The sequence below is a fragment of the Gigantopelta aegis genome, chromosome 12, assembly GCF_016097555.1.
Source record: "Gigantopelta aegis isolate Gae_Host chromosome 12, Gae_host_genome, whole genome shotgun sequence".
NCBI lineage: Eukaryota > Metazoa > Mollusca > Gastropoda > Neomphalida > Peltospiridae > Gigantopelta > Gigantopelta aegis.
This window is the reverse complement of record NC_054710.1, coordinates 21478991-21500713: the sequence shown is the minus strand read 5'-3', so window position 1 is coordinate 21500713 and position 21723 is coordinate 21478991. Positions and strand designations below refer to the sequence as shown.

General features: G+C 37.2%; 1 protein-coding gene across 4 annotated transcripts in view; it reads left to right on the top strand.

Moving 5' to 3' along the window:
- The window catches only part of LOC121385783 (neurogenic locus notch homolog protein 1-like), a 135992-nt gene that overhangs the window by 97875 nt on the left and 16394 nt on the right, over positions 1–21723 (top strand). For 3 of the 4 annotated variants that reach the window (XM_041516565.1, XM_041516564.1, XM_041516567.1), the window contains 5 exons: positions 4269–4361; positions 5572–5664; positions 9790–9882; positions 15042–15137; positions 16561–16650. In XM_041516565.1, the coding sequence (XP_041372499.1) occupies positions 4269–4361; positions 5572–5664; positions 9790–9882; positions 15042–15137; positions 16561–16650 (465 nt within the window). The remainder of the gene's footprint in view (positions 1–4268; positions 4362–5571; positions 5665–9789; positions 9883–15041; positions 15138–16560; positions 16651–21723) is intronic. The other variant, XM_041516566.1, reaches the window with a different exon arrangement.

Here is a 21723-nt window from a genome sequence, read left to right as displayed (position 1 = left end):
ATATTGCATCCCTCTTGCACTGACGCAGACTGGTGTAACAGGTTTACACCTACCCATTGAGCCTTGCGGAGAACTCACTCAGAGATCCTTTACTGGATATTGCATCCCTCTTGCACTGACACAGACTGGTGTAACAGGTTTACACCTACCCATTGAGCCTTGCGGAGCACTCACTCAGAGATCCTTTACTGGATATTGCATCCCTCTTGCACTGACGCAGACTGGTGTAACAGGTTTACACCTACCCATTGAGCCTTGCGGAGCACTCGCTCAGAGATCCTTTACTGGATATTGCATCCCTCTTGCACTGACGCAGACTGGTGTAACAGGTTTACACCTACCCATTGAGCCTTGCGGAGCACTCACTCAGAGATCCTTTACTGGATATTGCATCCCTCTTGCACTGACGCAGACTGGTGTAACAGGTTTACACCTACCCATTGAGCCTTGCGGAGAACTCGCTCAGAGATCCTTTACTGGATATTGCATCCCTCTTGCACTGACGCAGACTGGTGTAACTGATTATCTGTTGGAGAAGCTTGTTTTGTTTAATGCCACCACTAGAGCACATTGAATTATTGATTATTGGCTATTGGATGTCAGGATTATCTTTTATAGTCCCATTTCCAGATCATAACCAACAGTAACCTTTACAAGTGCCTAGTGGACAGTATACCTTACTCTTAGTGCAGGTCAAACACTGCCTTTGTCATAACAAAGAATGCTTATATCTGTATATATTTCATTTGTTTATACATGTATTTTATAACAATAAAATAATAACATTAAGTATTAATGTTGTAAGATGAAATATATTATTTTCCATTGTTACACATTTGCAGTTGTGTTTATGAATGCCATTTTTACCTATTAATATTTGTGTTGCATTCCATTGCACAAAGCTTTTCCACAAAAAAAAAAAAATTGTTACATTCATTGCTTTGAAACAATGTTATATTAATAATTGCTGGAAATATCATGATCCATAGTTTAAAAAACCTCACAAATCATTTTAATCAAACTCAACATTCAAAGCTATTGTTCTTAAGGGTTATGTGAAGTGAAACAGTGTTACTTGGTAGAACTAAATTTCCGCGTGCCAACAAAACAGATATTAATTGTCAGCCGATTTTAGCTATGAATGTTACGGTATATTTTGTTACAGATGCTATTGAGGAATGAACACAATATAACTCCCTAACTTCTGTGCCTAGTATTTATCATGCTTATTGCATTCAATGAATTACAAAATAATAATATTAATAATAATAATAATAAATTAAAAGTAAAAGTATTAACAGGATATAACCATATGTTGTTTTGACAAGGAAAGCATAGAACGTATTGCAGACGTTTGCTTCAACTTTGAGGGATTATTATATTTTGTTCGATTATTATTTTTAATTTTGAAATCGCGGCATTACCGAAATTAATTGTACAGTGAAACTTCTCTAAACCGGACACCCTTGGGACCGAATAAAATGTTCGGTTTAGAGGGGTGTTCGGTTTACTGAGGTTTTAAGAAACAGCCTTGATAACCATTTTTTTATTTTTACTATTAATATTACCAAGGTACAAACATGTGTTAAATTACATTTATAAACAACAGTAACCAAATTAAAGTGGAAACTCTTTATGTAGATTGTTGAGCTTTTGTGAACAAATAACACAAATACATTTGGAACATGTAACACATTGAAACGTCAAGAAATGTTCTGAGTTTTTCTTTTAACAGTCGGTCTTAACAAAGTGATTTATAGGTGTCCCTTTTCTTGATTATGTCAGATACAGTCGATTTCCCAATGCCAAATGAATCACTTAGTGACTGTAATGTTGGTTTGGGTAAACTTTCGTATTTGTTAATAATTTTAACTTTATCGTCCAGTGACAACTCTACACGATGCCATTTTGCTGGATGTTCGGACATGTTGACAATTGATATGGAAATGAAATGCTATTGACGTACCTACTAAACATATCGGAAACAGAAGCCGACTTATTTGTCTAAATAAACAGTGGAACAGAGACAATGAGAATGCAATGAATTAAATTTATGGTTGCTTTGTCGGGTCCTCGTGTAAAATAATCAGATATAACCAGCGATAAATTTGTTCGGAAGAGGTAATAATCTCATATTCCCAATAAACACAGTGCACATGATTATTCCCATTACAAACTTAAAGGTGTTAATTGAATGACAAGGCTTAACCGAAATCTAGGTAACAGAGACTAATTAGAGCATTGTTCGACAAACGCTCAAACACGTCCCGGACACGCTATACCGAGCATGCGCATACCATCTGGTATAGTTAGTAACACCGCGACTTTGACAACTAATTGATATGGTCGAGACAGGAGACGCTCCTTCAGAGACTTTAATTGTTCGGTCTTCAGAGGTAAAATTTGTATTGAATAAACAAAACGGGACCCGGAAATTCGTTCGGTATTCAGAGTAGAGGGGTTTCTGGTTTTCAGGGGTTATTTCAGTGGTTAAATCTGCGTAAAACGCGGGACCGTGAAAAAAGTTCGGTGTTGAGGGAATTCCTGTTTACTGAGGGTCCAGTTTAGAGAAGTTTCACTGTATATGTCATAATTACTTAGGAGATGGATACATTAGCAGGCCTATATATATTTTGGTTTTACATTATTCAATGATGCAGACATTCGCTTCACTTTTTTTTTTTATTATTTATTTATTATTATTATCTGAAAATCTTTGGCTTTTGAAATGGATTGTGTATGCCTTAATTATGGAGTAGACCTAGTCTACATTAGCAGACCTACACTATTTAGTTTTTGCATTATTTGGTGTTATGGTAAAACAAATCATAATTAATTAGTTGTATTATGTCGTTTGCAAGTCTATCTTGTAGTTTTAGCTAATGCTTACAATGTATATGAGCACATGTAAAAAAACCCAGTGTAATTTTCCATTACTCCTTCGATTATTATGACGAAATTGTTTGGGCAGATAAATGATTTCTCTTGTGGATATTGTTTTTAAGTGATTTGTGAAAACTAAGAACAAAACAGATCTTAAGTCTTGACATCAAGACATACCTGTTGGAATTGAAGCCTCAAAATTATTGTAATAAACATAATATGTGATGAACTTGAACACTGCACAAATAAAAAGAGTATTCGTAGTTTATTTAATGATGTATGGCACATTCGTAGTTTCATACAGGCATATATACATATATTATTCAATAAAAAATATTAGGTCTAAATATTTCCCCCCAACTTTTAAAAAGTAACTTTCATTGTGTTTAATAAATTCACACAGTGTTATGTATGTTCATATAGACACAGAAAAATCCTTAATTTTAGAACACAGTCTTCTGGATGTATCACTGTGTAGCTCTTCCAATGTTTGTAAATTATCTTGAAGCAAAATTACATTTGTTTTATCAGTCAGACCAAATAGTAAATGTTATATCAGACCTCAAAACTATATGTATGGTTCAAAAACTCAAAAAACTTCAAAAACTCAAAAAACAATACAGAGCAGAAAATGTGCCAGGATAGTGGTGAAGATTACAATAAACCAACATTTTCTTAAGAGGGCCCCCGTTACGGGATTCACGCATTGGCCACTCATCTTTTCAGGCTGTATGGGCACAAACAATATACATGGACTTCCTTACATAATTATTATATACATGTATACCCGTTGGTAAATTAGTATTGATGTTGTCATGATAAATATGTCATGCTCATGTAGCGCCAGCAGTTTGCTGGTGTAGAAAAAAACGTGGCGATATTAGCTGGTCATGTCTGACCATCCATATTCGTCGGATATTTGTTTCTCGGATATATGTACTTAGTGAACTTTTTAGAAGATCACAGAAAGGTGACAATTACTTTTTTCTTAAATTGTAGTGACTTGTTCTGCAGTGGTCCTTTTTTATCTGAATAACTAAATAGTTAATGTAATCATATATCAACATCATATATGCACAAGGGTATTTTAACAAGGTTTTGACTCCTCTCATGTATCACTGTCAGGTGATCGGTCTACAGGAGGCCTGTTTATTTCCAGGACAATACAATAGTCTGCTTTCCTTTAATTTGTGTACATAATAACCAATACAAAAACAAAATGCTTGGAAGTATTATGAACAATAGTAATTCAGTATCGTATCAAGGTAACGCCATTTGTGTATTTAATTTATGAATGAATGTTTCAATAAAATAATACAAAGAATAATATCAATATAAATATATGTTTGTGGTTGTGCAGCTTTCTAAACTGTTATATTTTGCAGATGATTGCTCCTTACAGTGTGAACGTGGTGGGTTACTTCGAAAAACTGATTGCACGTGTTGCTGTAGAGATTATACGAGTGGAGATAAGTGTGGTATGTGTTCTAGGAATGACTTGTTCTAGTGCTCTGATATTCTACAATATTTAAAGAAATTATCATTGAGTTTTTGTTTTCTTTCGTTCTTCTTCCAAGTATTCCTTTCTTTTCTGTTTTCAACAAATACTTCGAGAGTACAGTTTGATGGGATCAAACTGGAACTATGAAGTAGCATGACTCGCAATATCAGCAGGGTGCAAGAGGTAATTAGCACTCAAACTACAGTTTGCATTGTGCATAATCATCTTTTTAAAGGGACATACCCTAGTTTGTGAACACTAGTGCATATTTTTGACTATTATAACCGTTTTTGATCATTTAAATCATACTTTACCTAGATTTTATTCTTTAGATTATCAATTTCCATACATTCGAAGTGTTTTTGATCATCCTTGTGTTTTTAATATCACAAAATGCATTTCTCATATTTTTAAAAACACACATGCGTCTGAGAAATAACAGCTATGGAGTCGAGTTTTAGTCTATTTTTAGAGGGTATTTCACCATTTCAAAGTCACAGACTAATGTTTCACTCAATTGTAACTTTATCCAAATGTGTTGTAGGTTTGTAGATTAACTAAACGTTTCACGGGTTGAAACTAGGGTATGTCCCTTTAAGAAGCTTTTGATTTTTATCTTAAGGCGTTATACACCTGTTCAGATTATTGGTTTAAATTGATATAAAATGAGAGTAAACGTTTGTACCTGTACAAGTCATGTAAACCTGTTTTCCAGTTTCTAGCGTTTACTTCCAGATTAAACGTTTGTACCTGTACAAGTCATGTAAACCTGTTTTCCAGTTTCTAGCGTTTACTTCCAGATTAAACGTTTGTACCTGTACAAGTCATGTAAACCTGTTTTCCAGTTTCTAGCGTTTACTTCCAGATTAAACGTTTGTACCTGTACAAGTCATGTAAACCTGTTTTCCAGTTTCTAGCGTTTACTTCCAGATTAAACGTTTGTACCTGTACAAGTCATGTAAACCTGTTTTCCAGTTTCTAGCGTTTACTTAGCGTTGTACCTTACAGTCATGTAAACCTGTTTTCCAGTTTCTAGCGTTTACTTCCAGATTAAACAGCTAAAAGCGGAGATTACTTTACATTCCACAAAATTGATTTTGAGCCTAGAAGATAGTATTAAAACATAATGATATAATGATTATAAGTTTATGAGTTTGATTGTTTTTGTACTGTTTTATATTTTGTAGAAATGTGTAGCCTACAATGTGCACGTAATGGCAGGCTTAGCGAAAGGAACTGCACATGTGATTGTGATAAATACTGGACTGGAGATAAGTGTGGTATGTCTGTTTTAGGAATAACTATTATTCTAGTCTTCTGAAATTCTGCAATATTTAGAGAGAGAAAAAAGATTTCAGTATTTTTGTTGTTGTTTCTTTCATATTTGTTTCGTTTTTTATTTTATTTTTTGAAAAAAATTTTTTGCAACAAATATGGTACCTGGAAACTACAGTTTATTTCTTATATTATTTTTACTTTTATATATATTTTATTTTTAGCCTACTGCCCCCTTTTCTTTGACTTCCATCTTAGTCCAGCAGTGAAATGCTGTATTTTGGGTGAACGTGGAAATTTAGTTCCCACAAAGTTTTTTTGCTGTTCTTATATCTTTGAGCCCGAACTTTGAGCCCGAACTTTGAGCCCGAACTTATTATACAAGATAAATGAATAAATATGGTGTCTACACCTAGCTTTTCAGGGTCTCTGATTCAGATTAGGCCATTGCCAAAATGATCCAACAATTTGCATATGCATAATTATGCAAATGAGAGGTCGTCATTACCAAAAATGCTATTATTGTCAAATCCTACTGTATAATTGATAAAAGATACAATATGACTATGTCTGCATCTGTATGCTTTGTGGGTGAAATTAACTTGTTTATGCACGGATATTTTGTCAGTTTTGTATTTGATTTAATGATTGGTCGCATTAAATGGATCTGATTTTATTTGATTCTATGGCGAGTGTTATGGTACAAATGACCTTTAAGCGTGAAACCAACAAATAATACCAAATGATATTGAACATTTAATAAATTGATTTACAGTAAACAGTTAAAATACAATTACAATGTCAGTAATTACAGAGAAACTAAGTTTAAACAATAATAATCAGATGGTAAAAGTCTTGCTAATAGTCTGTCCAGAAAGTCCAGAAATTATTCTCTTCAGTCTTCAATTTTCAGTATACACTTGAATATCTACAGCAGATGTATAACTTGAAGCGGATTAAAGGTGTTTTCTTCACAACTCCAATAAGTCACCAGTGCAGTGCTCTCAGCATGCATATCTGCTGCAGAGTTGTAAATGATGTCGCGGACATGACCCAAAGACAGACGCAGGCAGAGGTATCGACACACAAAGAGGAAAAGCCAGCCAGAATAAGGTCTGACAAGCAGGACAGGCAGAACCTCTGAAGCAAACTCCAGATGTGCACTGATCCACTTGATCCTACTGACCACCCAGAAGAAATAATTAACATCGTCACCGGTAGAATTGCCCCACCCTCTGTCAATGTCGATAAGTCTGTGGAAATAGGGAATGCCCAGTTGGCATTGTTTGAAAAAACCTGGCCTGCCGGTTTCAATACACCAATTCCTAAGCAAGTCGTAACACTGGAAGTTTCCAAAAAATCTGTGCGAGTAGGAGACAAATATATATATGACGTCAATCTAGTGCTATGACTGCAGCAGTTAGATTAACCCATGAGTGGCTATGTACCTACTGCAGTTCAGGTGAAGAAATGCGAACGTAACCAGTAGACTTTACAAACGTTTAACAGAGACAAATATATATATGACGTGCTAATATATTCCCGAAGCTATGAACTGGCTCACCTGTAACAAAAGTGCTGAAGCATGAACTGGCTCCTGTACCTACTTCCATGTTCAAGGAAAATGAAGAAATGCGAATTGCAACAACCAAGTCAGACTTAAAGAAAAAACTACAAGCCGGTGTCTCTGCTCGTTTAACAGAGAAAGTAGATGCTACAGTCATTGATGGGTGCGCAATTTTGTGGACTCTCCAATGGCCGGAGAAAGGGACAGTAAAAGATTACGTCAACAACTTCCTTGGGTATGTCATGGGTAAGGCAGCACTTTCAGATGTCTACCTCACCTTTGACAGGTACTATGACTATAGCATAAAAAGTGTGACACGCAGAGCTAGAGCGGGAAAATATGCGAGCCGTCGACATTGGCTGAATCTGTCAAGTCCTTTACCACCACAAAAGGTAGTATTGACAGTCACTGAAAACAAGATTCCGCTGATAGACATTATCTGTGAGCAGTTGATAGAAAAAGCACTGGCTAATGGCGAACCAACAAAGCAGAGGTTCATTATATCAGGTCGCGAACCAATTCCAGTTGAACTGTTCAGTGGACATCAGAGGAAACGAGATGATCTCGGAACAACCCATGAGGAAGCAGATGTCACAATGGTGTACCAGGTGTTAAACTTAGCCAACAATGGCATGAGGAGCATCAAAGTCATCAGTGATGACACTGACGTTTTTGTTCTTCTAATGCATTTTTGCACTCAACAGGATCTGAGCTGTAATATAACAGTGGAAGGTACAAGTTCTGAGAGGGCCTTAGTTGATATACAAGCATCTGTGAAGAACAGTATAAACATAGTGCCACATCTTTTGGTTGCACATGGTCTCACTGGCTGTGACACTGTAGCAAAGCTACACGGAATCGGAAAAGGAACTGTTGTAAAAAAAAGCTGAAAGAAGGGTTCACTTTTAATCATTTAGGAAACCTTGATTCGTCATTGGAGGATGCTGTAGTGGAAGCAACAGAGTTCATTGATGCATGCTATGACAGTAAAATGAAAGGTGATCTATCAGAAAAATCGAGTGGAAATGTGGTCTAAACAAATGGGAAAGAAAAACATAACTGCAGCACCAAAACCGCCAACCAATGAGGCATTCAGGGAAAACGTTCTCCGCACACATATTCAAGTAGCAGCATGGAAGTCCGCCCCTGAACCAGATCCCCCATCATTTGACCCCACAAAATACGGATGGTTATGTGATGAAACCACAAAAACTCTTACTCCTAAAACACTTCCATCAGATGTTGCCCTTGCGCCACCTGAAGTCCTAGAGTTGCTTCGCTGTGGCTGTGCCACTGATGAACCGTGTAGTTCTCTGAGATGTGGGTGTGGATCAGGGCACTTACCATGCACATTCTTCTGTACCTGTCGTGGAGGAACACAATGCCAAAATCCATACAATACGCAGAAAGGAACAGAAACAGAAGAAGATGATGATGATGAAAATATTGACTTGATGATGGACTAAATGTGAAACATGGATTAACTGTTCAATGTGTTGAAGATATACAGGGTCAGTATCACAGCGGATAGTCTAAATAATGCATTTCCAAAAATAGCAATCCTTGTTTTGTAGAATCTGCCTAATTTTGCTTATGGTGCCACTTTAGCACTGACCTGATTCAAAATACTGACCCCAATAAGCTAGGCAGGCACATAGTTACAAATAATGACAATTCCAATAACTGGTGCAATTTTCTTAGTTTAGGCATACGTGCAATTTTCAGTTATGACAGTGCTCATTTGCATAATTAAACATATGCAAATCTTGGGACCACTTTGTCAAATGGCAATGGCACAATCTGACTCTAGAGCCCTGATAACCTTGGTATAAGTATACTTTGTCTACTTATATCTTCTACCATAAAATTGATTTTGGTATAAAGGCATTTTTGTTAATGACTGCCCCTCATTTGCATAATTATGCATATGCAAATTATTGGATCATTTCGGCAATGACCTAATCTGAATCAGAGACCCTGAAAACATAGGTGTATAGACACCACATTTGTTCGTTTATCTTGTATAATAAGTGAATTAGGACACGGAAATGAAATTTTGGTAATGGCCACCTTAATTTGCATATTACGCAAAACACTCAATGGTGCCAGGGTGGCATCATCCATATTCTTAATCAGCACCCTCCAAAGATATAAGAACATCAAAAACACTTTGTGGGAACTAAATTTCCAGGTTATCTGCTCTATACTGCTGGACTTCCATCTCATTTCTTCCCATCTGGCAGCAGCTCCTATCTTTCAACTGATTTTGCTATCTACCTCCACATCCCACTCCTTGTTTGTCCAACTGTGACAGGTATTTACATATATGTAGAAATTAATACTTCTAATTTTATTTAATTTCATTGTTAAAAGAAAATAAAGACTTACAATAAACTTGTCTCCTTGTTTGTTAATTTATTTCTGATGACTAGTTATTAATCAATACATTTTCTAATTCCACTGTATTATGATCAGTTAGTACAAAGAGCAATAGAAGATAATATTAAAATATAACTATATGGTTATGATTTTGGTGGTTTCTGAGCTGTTTTATATTTTGCAGAAAGGTGTATGTTACAATGTGCTAATGATGGCAAGCTTCAATCAGACACTTGCACTTGTGATTGTCAAAAGTCCTGGACTGGAGATAAGTGTGGTATGTGTGTTCTGGAATAACTATTATTCTAATTTTCAAAAATTCACAGAATTCAGAGAAATTGTACTTGAGTATTTTGTCTTTCTTTCTTCTTCCTTATTTTCCTTTCTCTATTATTTTTTTATTATAATTTTTTGTAAACATATACCTAGATAGTATGTTTTGATGGGACCCGACTGGAAATGTAAGTAGCATGGAATGAGGCTCGAAATTGTCAGGGCGCAAGAGGCTATTGCCTGAAAAAGTACAGTTTGTATTCCGTATAATCATTTTCACCACCAGGTTTTGATTTTCATCTTTAGGCATTGTACAACAATCGAGATTACGAAATGAGTTTCAACTATGTCGACCTTAAATTAGATATTGTACAGAGAAGAAAGAAAGAAAATGCTTTGTTAAAATTGACATAACGTGAGAGTAATTCTGCATCAGTACACGTTTCTAGCATGTACTTCCAGATTAAGATGGTAAACACAGATTACTTCACATTCCACAACATTAATTTTGAAACTTGCTGGTTAAAAAATAAACAGACATACAAGAAAAATCACTGCTTAATATTTGATATTTACATATACATACATACATACATACATATATATATATATATATATATATATATATACCACCTGAAACGTACACAGGCATATATGTGACATAGGGGTGGGCAAAATGTTAGTATCGGTTATGACCACCATGAGTCCTGATGACAGCTTGACAATGGCGACGCATGGAAGCAATCAAACGTTGCACAACACGTTGTGGAATGTTCTGCCACTCATGCTGCAGTGCCTAAGAAGTTGTGGAAGTGTCTGGGGTGATGGATTTCTCCAGCGCACATATTGATCCAGTGCATCACATAGATGTTCTATTTGGTAATGTCTGGACATTGTGGCACTGCAGAAACTCCTGACTAACACATGCAACATGTGGTCTGGCATTGTCATGCTGAAACATTCCACCGTTGATGTTCATGTGTAGAATGGACATGATGCTGCAGGATCGTCTTGATATCTGATGCCCGTCAGTGCACCTGGCACCTGCACAAGAGCCGTCCTACCACCATGATGGATTCCTGCCCACACCCTGACACTGTTACCACCAAGACAGCTGAGTTGTTGCACGCAGTTTGAAACATAACGTTCCCCTCGACATCTATAGACACATGTGCGTCCATCAGCACGTGACAGGAGCAAACAAGTCTCATTTAAGAACAAAACAGTCCTCCACCTGGCACGTGTCCATCTCGCCCTCTGCTGGCACCACTGTAGACGCTCCACTAAGTGACGTGGGGTCAAAACGTTACTTCGCACTGGTCGTCTGGGAGAAATTCCTGCCTCCCTCAGCCGATTATGAACTGTCTGGTCAGAAATTCTGTGTAGTCCAGGGATTTGTGTCGCTGTGGTTGTTGCTGATGCTGAAGATGACACACACAGATGTATCGATCTTGAGACGGGGTGGTTACTCTGGGACGACATGACCTTGGCCTGTCATTAACACTTTGAGTGGTGTTGTATCATGCCCATAAAGCAGAGATGGTCTATCTGGAGACGCCAAAGTGCCTTGCCACAGTTTGTTGAGTTGCGCCTGCTTGAAATCTCCCAATAGCATTATTGCATTGAGCTGACGTCAATCTTGGCATTATTGCATTACCTACAGTGTCGTTATGTGGTCTGTTTGAATCACTGCTTATTTGGCTTTTTATGCCCCACCAACGGAGGGTTCGGCATGCAAAGTTACAGAACTTTGTGATGCACATGCTTCTCTGAGGGTAACATATATCAAAGAAAAATAAAGACAGGGAGCAAACATGCACTTTACATTTACTCATCATTTGGCTAGTAAATAAAAAGAAATCAGTAGCCAACTTAGTATTCTTACTCATCAGACAACATATTAAGTACCAATAGGAATATACTCGAATGAATGCATTTTAAACACCAACCTTTGTTGGTTTATTTTATTCAAAACTGCTTTCATGATGCAGTGAGAGAAATATTCAGTATTTGTTATATGTGGTCTCATCATTAAAATTTTATTATATTTTGGTGGGTGGGATATGGAGAAAATATCACTAATTCTCCTGAAAGCACCTGTTCTTAATACCCATAATTCAGACCTACGTGTATGCTTTAATGGTTAGAACAAAGGATCCAATCAGTAATTATGGAAAAAAGACAAATCCACTTCGCTTTCAATTTCACAGAATTAAAAAGTATTACCACATTGATAAATAAGATCACTATGAAAAGAGACTGCAAACACGTTTTCACCAACCAATCAAATTAAAAGTGAACATTTAACAGGTGAATATAATTATATTATCATCGTAAATTGCTAAACGTGTTTTCATGTTTTTTGTTTGTTTGATTTTATTTATTTTTTTTTTTTTTATTATTACTTCTTTTTTAATGCAAAATGCAAACACATGCTTAGCATGAAGTAGAAAATCAGATATTAATTACAATTGGAATATTTCGATGTGTTACGATGGTTTCCATAGGTGGTTCAGGAATGATGCAATTGTCTTGTGTCGTGCTTGTATCAATCATACCTACTTGACATTAATTTATTTTGAAGAAAGCTCCTTTACATTGGTGTAAATGATGTTAGTGTACCTTGACGGTGCTTCATTTTGGTGGAGTGCAATCATCTGAAGTAAATTATAAAATATATATGTGGTAGCATAAATTTAAAAAGTTTAAAAACTCCGATGTAAACAAACGGCACTTCATAGAAACTAAGAACTACAGGAAGACTGTTTCAGCCAAATACTTTTTATAAAAACACGTTCATAGATCAGAGAGTTTGTTTTGTTTAACGACACTACATTGATTTATTAATCATCGGCTATACGTTCATAGATAGACTCTCGAATACTTACCAGATCTTGTGAGCCATAGGGTTGCCATAAGTCCCCATTGTTTTAGTTTTTCACCTGAAATATGGTATAATAAATGATTAAAAGAAAGAAAGATTAAAAAAAAAAAAAAAATTGATTCATCTTGAACTCGTGTTGAAACTCTTACGGAATACTAAATTTTATCTGAAATTTTAAATCTGCTTATCTGTGATGTGTATATGTTTGCACAGCTCTTTACTACTTTTTTTAGTTGTAATATTGATTTGATCATCATTTCATTCAAATACTGAGTGGCATAAATAACACAATAGGTATTTCATGGATAGTATATCTTATAAAGAGATTATATCATACACATTAAGCATGCAGACAAATGAGAGATAGGTAACAACCATAAATGAAACAAGATATTGTTGAAATCAGAACAAAAATGGAATAAAATGTGTTTGAAACAAACAAAAAACACAACTTGCTTTTTTTGCAATAAACCAGCATTTTGTTTTCAAAATTACTTATCATGGCATTTTAAAACAAAACAGGAAAATAAAAAATGGTTACTTTTAAAGCCAGACGAGTGCATATGCATAATGTTTTGTTTAAATAAACACGAACTTATGGGTTTTTTTATTATTTAAAGACATTTTATTCCTTTTTTTCTGAACTGAACAAAATCCACTTTGACATTCAGTTGTTACCAATATTTCTTTTGTCCACATGCTTAATATATGTAATATGACATTTCTATAAGGAAATATTCAGTGAAATACCAATTGCATTATTTATTCCTATCAGTATATTTACCTTTGTTTGACACCCAATAGCCCATAAAGTTTTCATCCTGTGATGTTAAACATTCATTCATTCATTCATGCATTCGGAATACCTTGGGCAGCTTTGGTTAACTGACTTTATCTGTCTATTTACCGGCCTCGGTGGCATCGTGGTTAGGCAATCGGTCTACAGGCTGGTAGGTACTGGGTTCGGATCCCAGTCGAGGCATGGGATTTTGAAGCCAGATACCGACTCCAAACCCTGAGAGAGTGCTCCGCAAGGCTCAATGGGTAGGTGTAAATCACTTGCACCGACCAGTGATCCATAACTGGTTCAACAAAGGCCATGGTTTGTGCTATCTTGCCTGTGGGAAGCACAAATAAAAGATCCCTTGCTGCTAATCAGAAAGAGTAGCCCATGTAGTGGCGACAGCGGGTTTCCTCTCAAAATCTGTATGGTCCTTAACCATATGTCTGACGCCATATATCCGTAACTAAAATGTGTTGAGTGCATCGTTAAATAAAACATTTCTTTCTTTTTATCGGTCTATTTGAAACTTCTGGTGTGTGGAAGAGGCGATAATGTGTTCCTGTTTTCAAACTCCACACAATGCCTCGCATAGTGGTGTGATGTGATCGGGTTCTCAGCCATTCACGAATGTAGTTTCCAATACATGTGTTCAGTATCCCATTTTTATAAACACAGTTCTAAACACAGAAGTTTATATTTATAGATTTGATCATCAATTACTGTTTTGTCTGACTTGATATTGTAAAATAGAGATTTATGTTACTTGAAGGAAACCCGTGTGCAAAGTATGAAGCCCACAGATGTTTCCAGTATATGTATTTGTTGATTTTATTTTCGAACACTCCAAGCAAATGGCAAGTACTTCACTTAGAAGTAATTTTACAGCAATTGGTAACTTGGTTTGCAGTTTGTCCTTTTTATCCAAATGACAAATTAGTTAATGTAGTCAATGTCCTATCTGTCAAAGACAGTCCCAAGCATCTTTTAACAACGTATAGTGGCTTCCATTTATGATTATCAAATGATCCATCTACAGGAGAACTGCCTCCCAGGTTGACTCAACAGTCAGCTTTTTTTAATCGGTCAACATACTTTACAATACAAAAAACATGCTTGCAGGTATTATGAATAATATTAGTGTAGTGTATTCTTATGACAGTTGTAGCTAAGATTGGATATTTGATTTATGAATGAATGTTATAATGAGGTAATTTATGAATGAATGTTATAATAAAAAATACAAAGAATAATAGAAAATTATATTGAAATATAACTAATTTTGTAATGATTTTGTGGCGGTGTGAGAGGGGTGAAACATTCTGTTACATAACTCCTAAGGGAATGCAGTCCTCCCAAGGACGACCATCTGATAGTGGATCATAGAAGCAATCACAACTTTACCTAACGTCCTTTTAACTCTGCTTTGTGCAGATCTATAATTTTTATCGGAATGCAGTTTTGTCATTCAGATTCTGTACTGTTTTATATTTTGCAGAAAAATGCTTAATAACTCACTGTCTTAATGGTGGTTCGGTCAGAACAGGGGATTGCTCATGTTTGTGTCCTCCATACTGGACTGGAAAACAGTGTGGTATGTGTGTTCTAGCAATAACTATTATACAGACAAAATGAAGACGTTGAGTTTTTTCTTTCTTTCATCTGTCTTTGTTTTCCGTATCTGACTTTGTTGATTTTTTTTCTGTGTGGTCTTTAAACAAATATAACAGTAATTAAAATGTAACATTACTTCTTGTTTTCCTTCCTCTTCTGGTTTCTAAACAATTTTATTTCAACAAATACCTGGAAATTTAGTCTGTTGTTTTTTGGAATTGACTGAAAATGTAAATTGCATGACATCAAGGCTGAAAGTTAGCTGGGGACAAAAGGCATTTATCACTCAAAATACACAGTTTACATTCTGTATGATCATTTATCACTCAAAATACACAGTTTACATTCTGTATGATCATTTATCACTCAAAATACACAGTTTACATTCTGTATGATCATTTATCACTCAAAATACACAGTTTACATTCTGTATGATCATTTATCACTCAAAATACACAGTTTACATTCTGTATGATCATTTTTATGACCTGCAAAGCAATTTGTGGAGGATGTTAAAATGAGCACTGTTTGACCGTTAAATTTACACTCTAAAAGTCAGTGTGAGATGAAATTTAATTTTTGCCACTCAAATGTTAACTTTTGACAAATCTCACTAGTGTGCTCCTTTAGTACGTGATAAAGCTTTCTGCTGAGTACTGGAGTTGTTGCACTATTACACTGACCTGGTACCTGGGTTTCGAATTATCGAAAGACCAAATTCAGTGTTTCCTTAGCATGTGCAACTCTGAAAGCGTTCAAGATAACTTCATAAAACTTCGTACACATATTAATCCAGTGGTCTAGTAGTGCCTTTTGCTATGTGGGAATTTACATTGTCAATATTTGCTATGTTACCATGGAACTAAAACGTCAAAATGAAGAACAACTCCAAAACTTATAATATTTCCCAGGAGCTTTGTACCCATGTCAGTCTAACAGTCTAATAATGCTTTCTGCTATGAAGCATAATGTGTATAATATGTTTTCTTTTACCAGTAACCAGCTAAATGAGTGCTTTCCATTTTATTAATTAGTGGGCGGGCTTGGCATATTGATGACTATCTCTTTTAGTCAAAACCATCTTTTGATCTTCATCTTAAAGCATTGCATGTACAGCTATTCAGATTACAAAATCAGTGGCATAAGGATCAGTGATATTAAAGGACTGCATCTCCCGAGCACCATACAACAATCGACTTTCCTTTACTAGGTGAACATAATTACCACTACAAGAAAAATGGATGCCGGTACGTATTATGAACAGAAATAGTGCAGTGTCATGTCAAGATAGTTGTGGCTATGTTTGGTTATTTTATTTAGCAATGAATATTATCAAATAATATGAAAAATATATAATAAAGCTATATGTTTCTGGTTTCTGGAGATTGTGTTATATTTGGCAGAAATATGCGGCATAGACTGTCAAAATGAAGCCATTGTCGAAGTTGGTTGCACATGTCGCTGTCAAAAACACTGGATTGGAGAAAAGTGTGGTATGTCTATTCTAAAAATAACTATTATTCTAGTTTTATGAAATTATATATTAGAGAATTTTGTCTTTCTTGTTCTCCTTTCTCCTTTATATTAATGTTTGCCATAAAAGGTGCTTTGACTTAGCGCCAACATCTTCATTTTCAAACGAATGTCCACCAGCTGTGCTGAATATAATCCCAACAATTTCCTATCATACCTGCAGGGCCCTAGAACCGTCTAAGACAAAGTTCAAAGTCTGGATAGCTAGGGATCAGCACCTATCCAAATACATATTTAGGAGCTTCATTTAGGTTGACCGGCGTCGTGGTTAGGCCATTGGTCAACAGGCTGGTAGGTACTGGGTTCATATCCCAGTCGAGGCAGGGGATTTTTAATCCAGATACCGACTCCAAACTCTGAGTGAGTGCTCCGCAAGGATCAATAGGTAGGTGTAAACCACTTGCACTGACCAGTGATCCATAACTGGTTCAACAAAGGCCATGGTTTCTGCTATCCTGCCTGTGGGAAGCCCAAATAAAAGATCCCTTGCTGCTAATTGGAAAGAGTAGCCCATGAAGTGGCGACAGCGGGTTTCCTCTCAAAATCTGTATGGTCCTTAACCATATGTCTGACGCCATATAACTGTAAATAAAATGTGTTGAGTGCGTCGTTAAATAAAACATTATTTTTTTCATTTACCTTGTAACTAGCTTGTGACAATGTTGTACAAGGATATAATGTGAATAATAACTAACTCGTTTCGACTTAGTATTTGAAACCTTTTCAAAGCCTTGTGGCTATCTAGTTGCAAGCTTCTCCTAAGCTTGTGACAATATTCCCACAAGCTTGCGACCAGCTTCCTACAAACGTGTTCACGTTTAGCTAGTATTTGGCATCATTTTTGCATCCTTGCGACTAGTTTGCTATAAGATTGCGACTAGCTTACTACAAGCTTTAAACCAGCTTCCCCCAGGCTCGTTCACTCCCCTAAGCTAATATTTGAAACCTTTTAACAAGCCTCTCGCATGCTTTAAACCAGCTTCCCACAGGCTCGTTCACTCCCCTAAGCTAATATTTGAAACCTTTTAACAAGCCTCTCGCATGCTTTAAACCAGCTTCCCACAGGCTCGTTCACTCCCCTAAGCTAATATTTGAAACCTTTTAACAAGCCTCTCGCATGCTTTAAACCAGCTTCCCCCAGGCTCGTTCACTCCCCTAAGCTAATATTTGAAACCTTTTAACAAGCCTCTCGCATGCTTTAAACCAGCTTCCCACAGGCTCGTTCACTCCCCTAAGCTAATATTTGAAACCTTTTAACAAGCCTCTCGCATGCTTTAAACCAGCTTCCCACAGGCTCGTTCACTCCCCTAAGCTAATATTTGAAACCTTTTAACAAGCCTCTCGCATGCTTTAAACCAGCTTCCCACAGGCTCGTTCACTCACCTAAGCTAATATTTGAAACCTTTTAACAAGCCTCTCGCATGCTTTAAACCAGCTTCCCACAGGCTCGTTCACTCACCTAAGCTAATATTTGAAACCTTTTAACAAGCCTCTCGCATGCTTTAAACCAGCTTCCCACAGGCTCGTTCACTCCCCTAAGCTAATATTTGAAACCTTTTAACAAGCCTCTCGCATGCTTTAAACCAGCTTACAGGCTCGTTCACTCCCCTAAGCTAATATTTGAAACCTTTTAACAAGCCTCTCGCATGCTTTAAACCAGCTTCCCACAGGTTCACTCCCCTAAGCTAATATTTGAAACCTTTTAACAAGCCTCTCGCATGCTTTAAACCAGCTTCCCACAGGCTCGCTCACTCCCCTAAGCTAATATTTGAAACCTTTTAACAAGCCTCTCGCATGCTTTAAACCAGCTTCCCACAGGCTCGTTCACTCCCCTAAGCAATATTTAATATTTGAAACCTTTTAACAAGCCTCTCGCATGCTTTAAACCAGCTTCCCCAGGCTCGTTCACTCCCCTAAGCTAATATTTGAAACCTTTTAACAAGCCTCTCGCATGCTTTAAACCAGCTTCCCACAGGCTCGTTCACTCCCCTAAGCTAATATTTGAAACCTTTTAACAAGCCTCTCGCATGCTTTAAACCAGCTTCCCACAGGCTCGTTCACTCCCCTAAGCTAATATTTGAAACCTTTTAACAAGCCTCTCGCATGCTTTAAACCAGCTTCCCACAGGCTCGTTCACTCCCCTAAGCTAATATTTGAAACCTTTTAACAAGCCTCTCGCATGCTTTAAACCAGCTTCCCACAGGCTCGTTCACTCCCCTAAGCTAATATTTGAAACCTTTTAACAAGCCTCTCGCATGCTTTAAACCAGCTTCCCACAGGCTCGTTCACTCCCCTAAGCTAATATTTGAAACCTTTTAACAAGCCTCTCGCATGCTTTAAACCAGCTTCCCACAGGCTCGTTCACTCCCCTAAGCTAATATTTGAAACCTTTTAACAAGCCTCTCGCATGCTTTAAACCAGCTTCCCACAGGCTCGTTCACTCCCCTAAGCTAATATTTGAAACCTTTTAACAAGCCTCTCGCATGCTTTAAACCAGCTTCCCACAGGCTCGTTCACTCCCCTAAGCTAATATTTGAAACCTTTTAACAAGCCTCTCGCATGCTTTAAACCAGCTTCCCACAGGCTCGTTCACTCCCCTAAGCTAATATTTGAAACCTTTTAACAAGCCTCTCGCATGCTTTAAACCAGCTTCCCACAGGCTCGTTCACTCCCCTAAGCTAATATTTGAAACCTTTTAACAAGCCTCTCGCATGCTTTAAACCAGCTTCCCACAGGCTCGTTCACTCCCCTAAGCTAATATTTGAAACCTTTTAACAAGCCTCTCGCATGCTTTAAACCAGCTTCCCACAGGCTCGTTCACTCCCCTAAGCTAATATTTGAAACCTTTTAACAAGCCTCTCGCATGCTTTAAACCAGCTTCCCACAGGCTCGTTCACTCCCCTAAGCTAATATTTGAAACCTTTTAACAAGCCTCTCGCATGCTTTAAACCAGCTTCCCACAGGCTCGTTCACTCCCCTAAGCTAATATTTGAAACCTTTTAACAAGCCTCTCGCATGCTTTAAACCAGCTTCCCACAGGCTCGTTCACTCCCCTAAGCTAATATTTGAAACCTTTTAACAAGCCTCTCGCATGCTTTAAACCAGCTTCCCACAGGCTCGTTCACTCCCCTAAGCTAATATTTGAAACCTTTTAACAAGCCTCTCGCATGCTTTAAACCAGCTTCCCACAGGCTCGTTCACTCCCCTAAGCTAATATTTGAAACCTTTTAACAAGCCTCTCGCATGCTTTAAACCAGCTTCCCACAGGCTCGTTCACTCCCCTAAGCTAATATTTGAAACCTTTTAACAAGCCTCTCGCATGCTTTAAACCAGCTTCCCACAGGCTCGTTCACTCCCCTAAGCTAATATTTGAAACCTTTTAACAAGCCTCTCGCATGCTTTAAACCAGCTTCCCACAGGCTCGTTCACTCCCCTAAGCTAATATTTGAAACCTTTTAACAAGCCTCTCGCATGCTTTAAACCAGCTTCCCACAGGCTCGTTCACTCCCCTAAGCTAATATTTGAAACCTTTTAACAAGCCTCTCGCATGCTTTAAACCAGCTTCCCACAGGCTCGTTCACTCCCCTAAGCTAATATTTGAAACCTTTTAACAAGCCTCTCGCATGCTTTAAACCAGCTTCCCACAGGCTCGTTCACTCCCCTAAGCTAATATTTGAAACCTTTTAACAAGCCTCTCGCATGCTTTAAACCAGCTTCCCACAGGCTCGTTCACTCCCCTAAGCTAATATTTGAAACCTTTTAACAAGCCTCTCGCATGCTTTAAACCAGCTTCCCACAGGCTCGTTCACTCCCCTAAGCTAATATTTGAAACCTTTTAACAAGCCTCTCGCATGCTTTAAACCAGCTTCCCACAGGCTCGTTCACTCCCCTAAGCTAATATTTGAAACCTTTTAACAAGCCTCTCGCATGCTTTAAACCAGCTTCCCACAGGCTCGTTCACTCCCCTAAGCTAATATTTGAAACCTTTTAACAAGCCTCTCGCATGCTTTAAACCAGCTTCCCACAGGCTCGTTCACTCCCCTAAGCTAATATTTGAAACCTTTTAACAAGCCTCTCGCATGCTTTAAACCAGCTTCCCACAGGCTCGTTCACTCCCCTAAGCTAATATTTGAAACCTTTTAACAAGCCTCTCGCATGCTTTAAACCAGCTTCCCACAGGCTCGTTCACTCCCCTAAGCTAATATTTGAAACCTTTTAACAAGCCTCTCGCATGCTTTAAACCAGCTTCCCACAGGCTCGTTCACTGCCCTAAGCTAATATTTGAAACCTTTTAACAAGCCTCTCGCATGCTTTAAACCAGCTTCCCACAGGCTCGTTCACTCCCCTAAGCTAATATTTGAAACCTTTTAACAAGCCTCTCGCATGCTTTTGACCAGCTTGCTGCGTTAAAATATTTTAGAAATTTCTGGAAATATTTGTTCTATCATTAACGTTGAACAATGATGTCTGGATAATGATCTGTACATATTTTAGAAATAGTGTAAATTTATTTCGCCTTGTTTATATTATCTCACATATTTTCTTTCTGGTTTTGGAATGTTCTCTGTACAAGGTTTTAAATTCCATCCAAAATCCAAACGGAACCTAAAAAAAAAAATTAAAAATTAATCACACTTTGTACAAAACATTCATCATAAATGCGATACATGTAACAATTAAAATGGGTTTGTTTTGTTTAATGACACTACTAGAGCACATTGATTTATATTAATGGCATGTTATGGAGGGACATTTGTGCCACACTACACATGTACATTCAAACATAGGATAGCATAATATAGTAACGTGCCTATATCCAATTAAGGTTCAAGCACGTTTCTCATGGGCACAATCTCTCATTTCACCATTGACTAGGTGTGGGTCTGGGTCAGAAGCAGAAATGGTCAGAATTTTGGAATAGCAATTAGTGAACACGTTTATAGACTTTAAAAAAAAAAAAAACAATGTTAACAAACCAATAATAAATCGGAATTCACTGAATATTTTTTTAATTTGGAACATTCTAGAAGGAC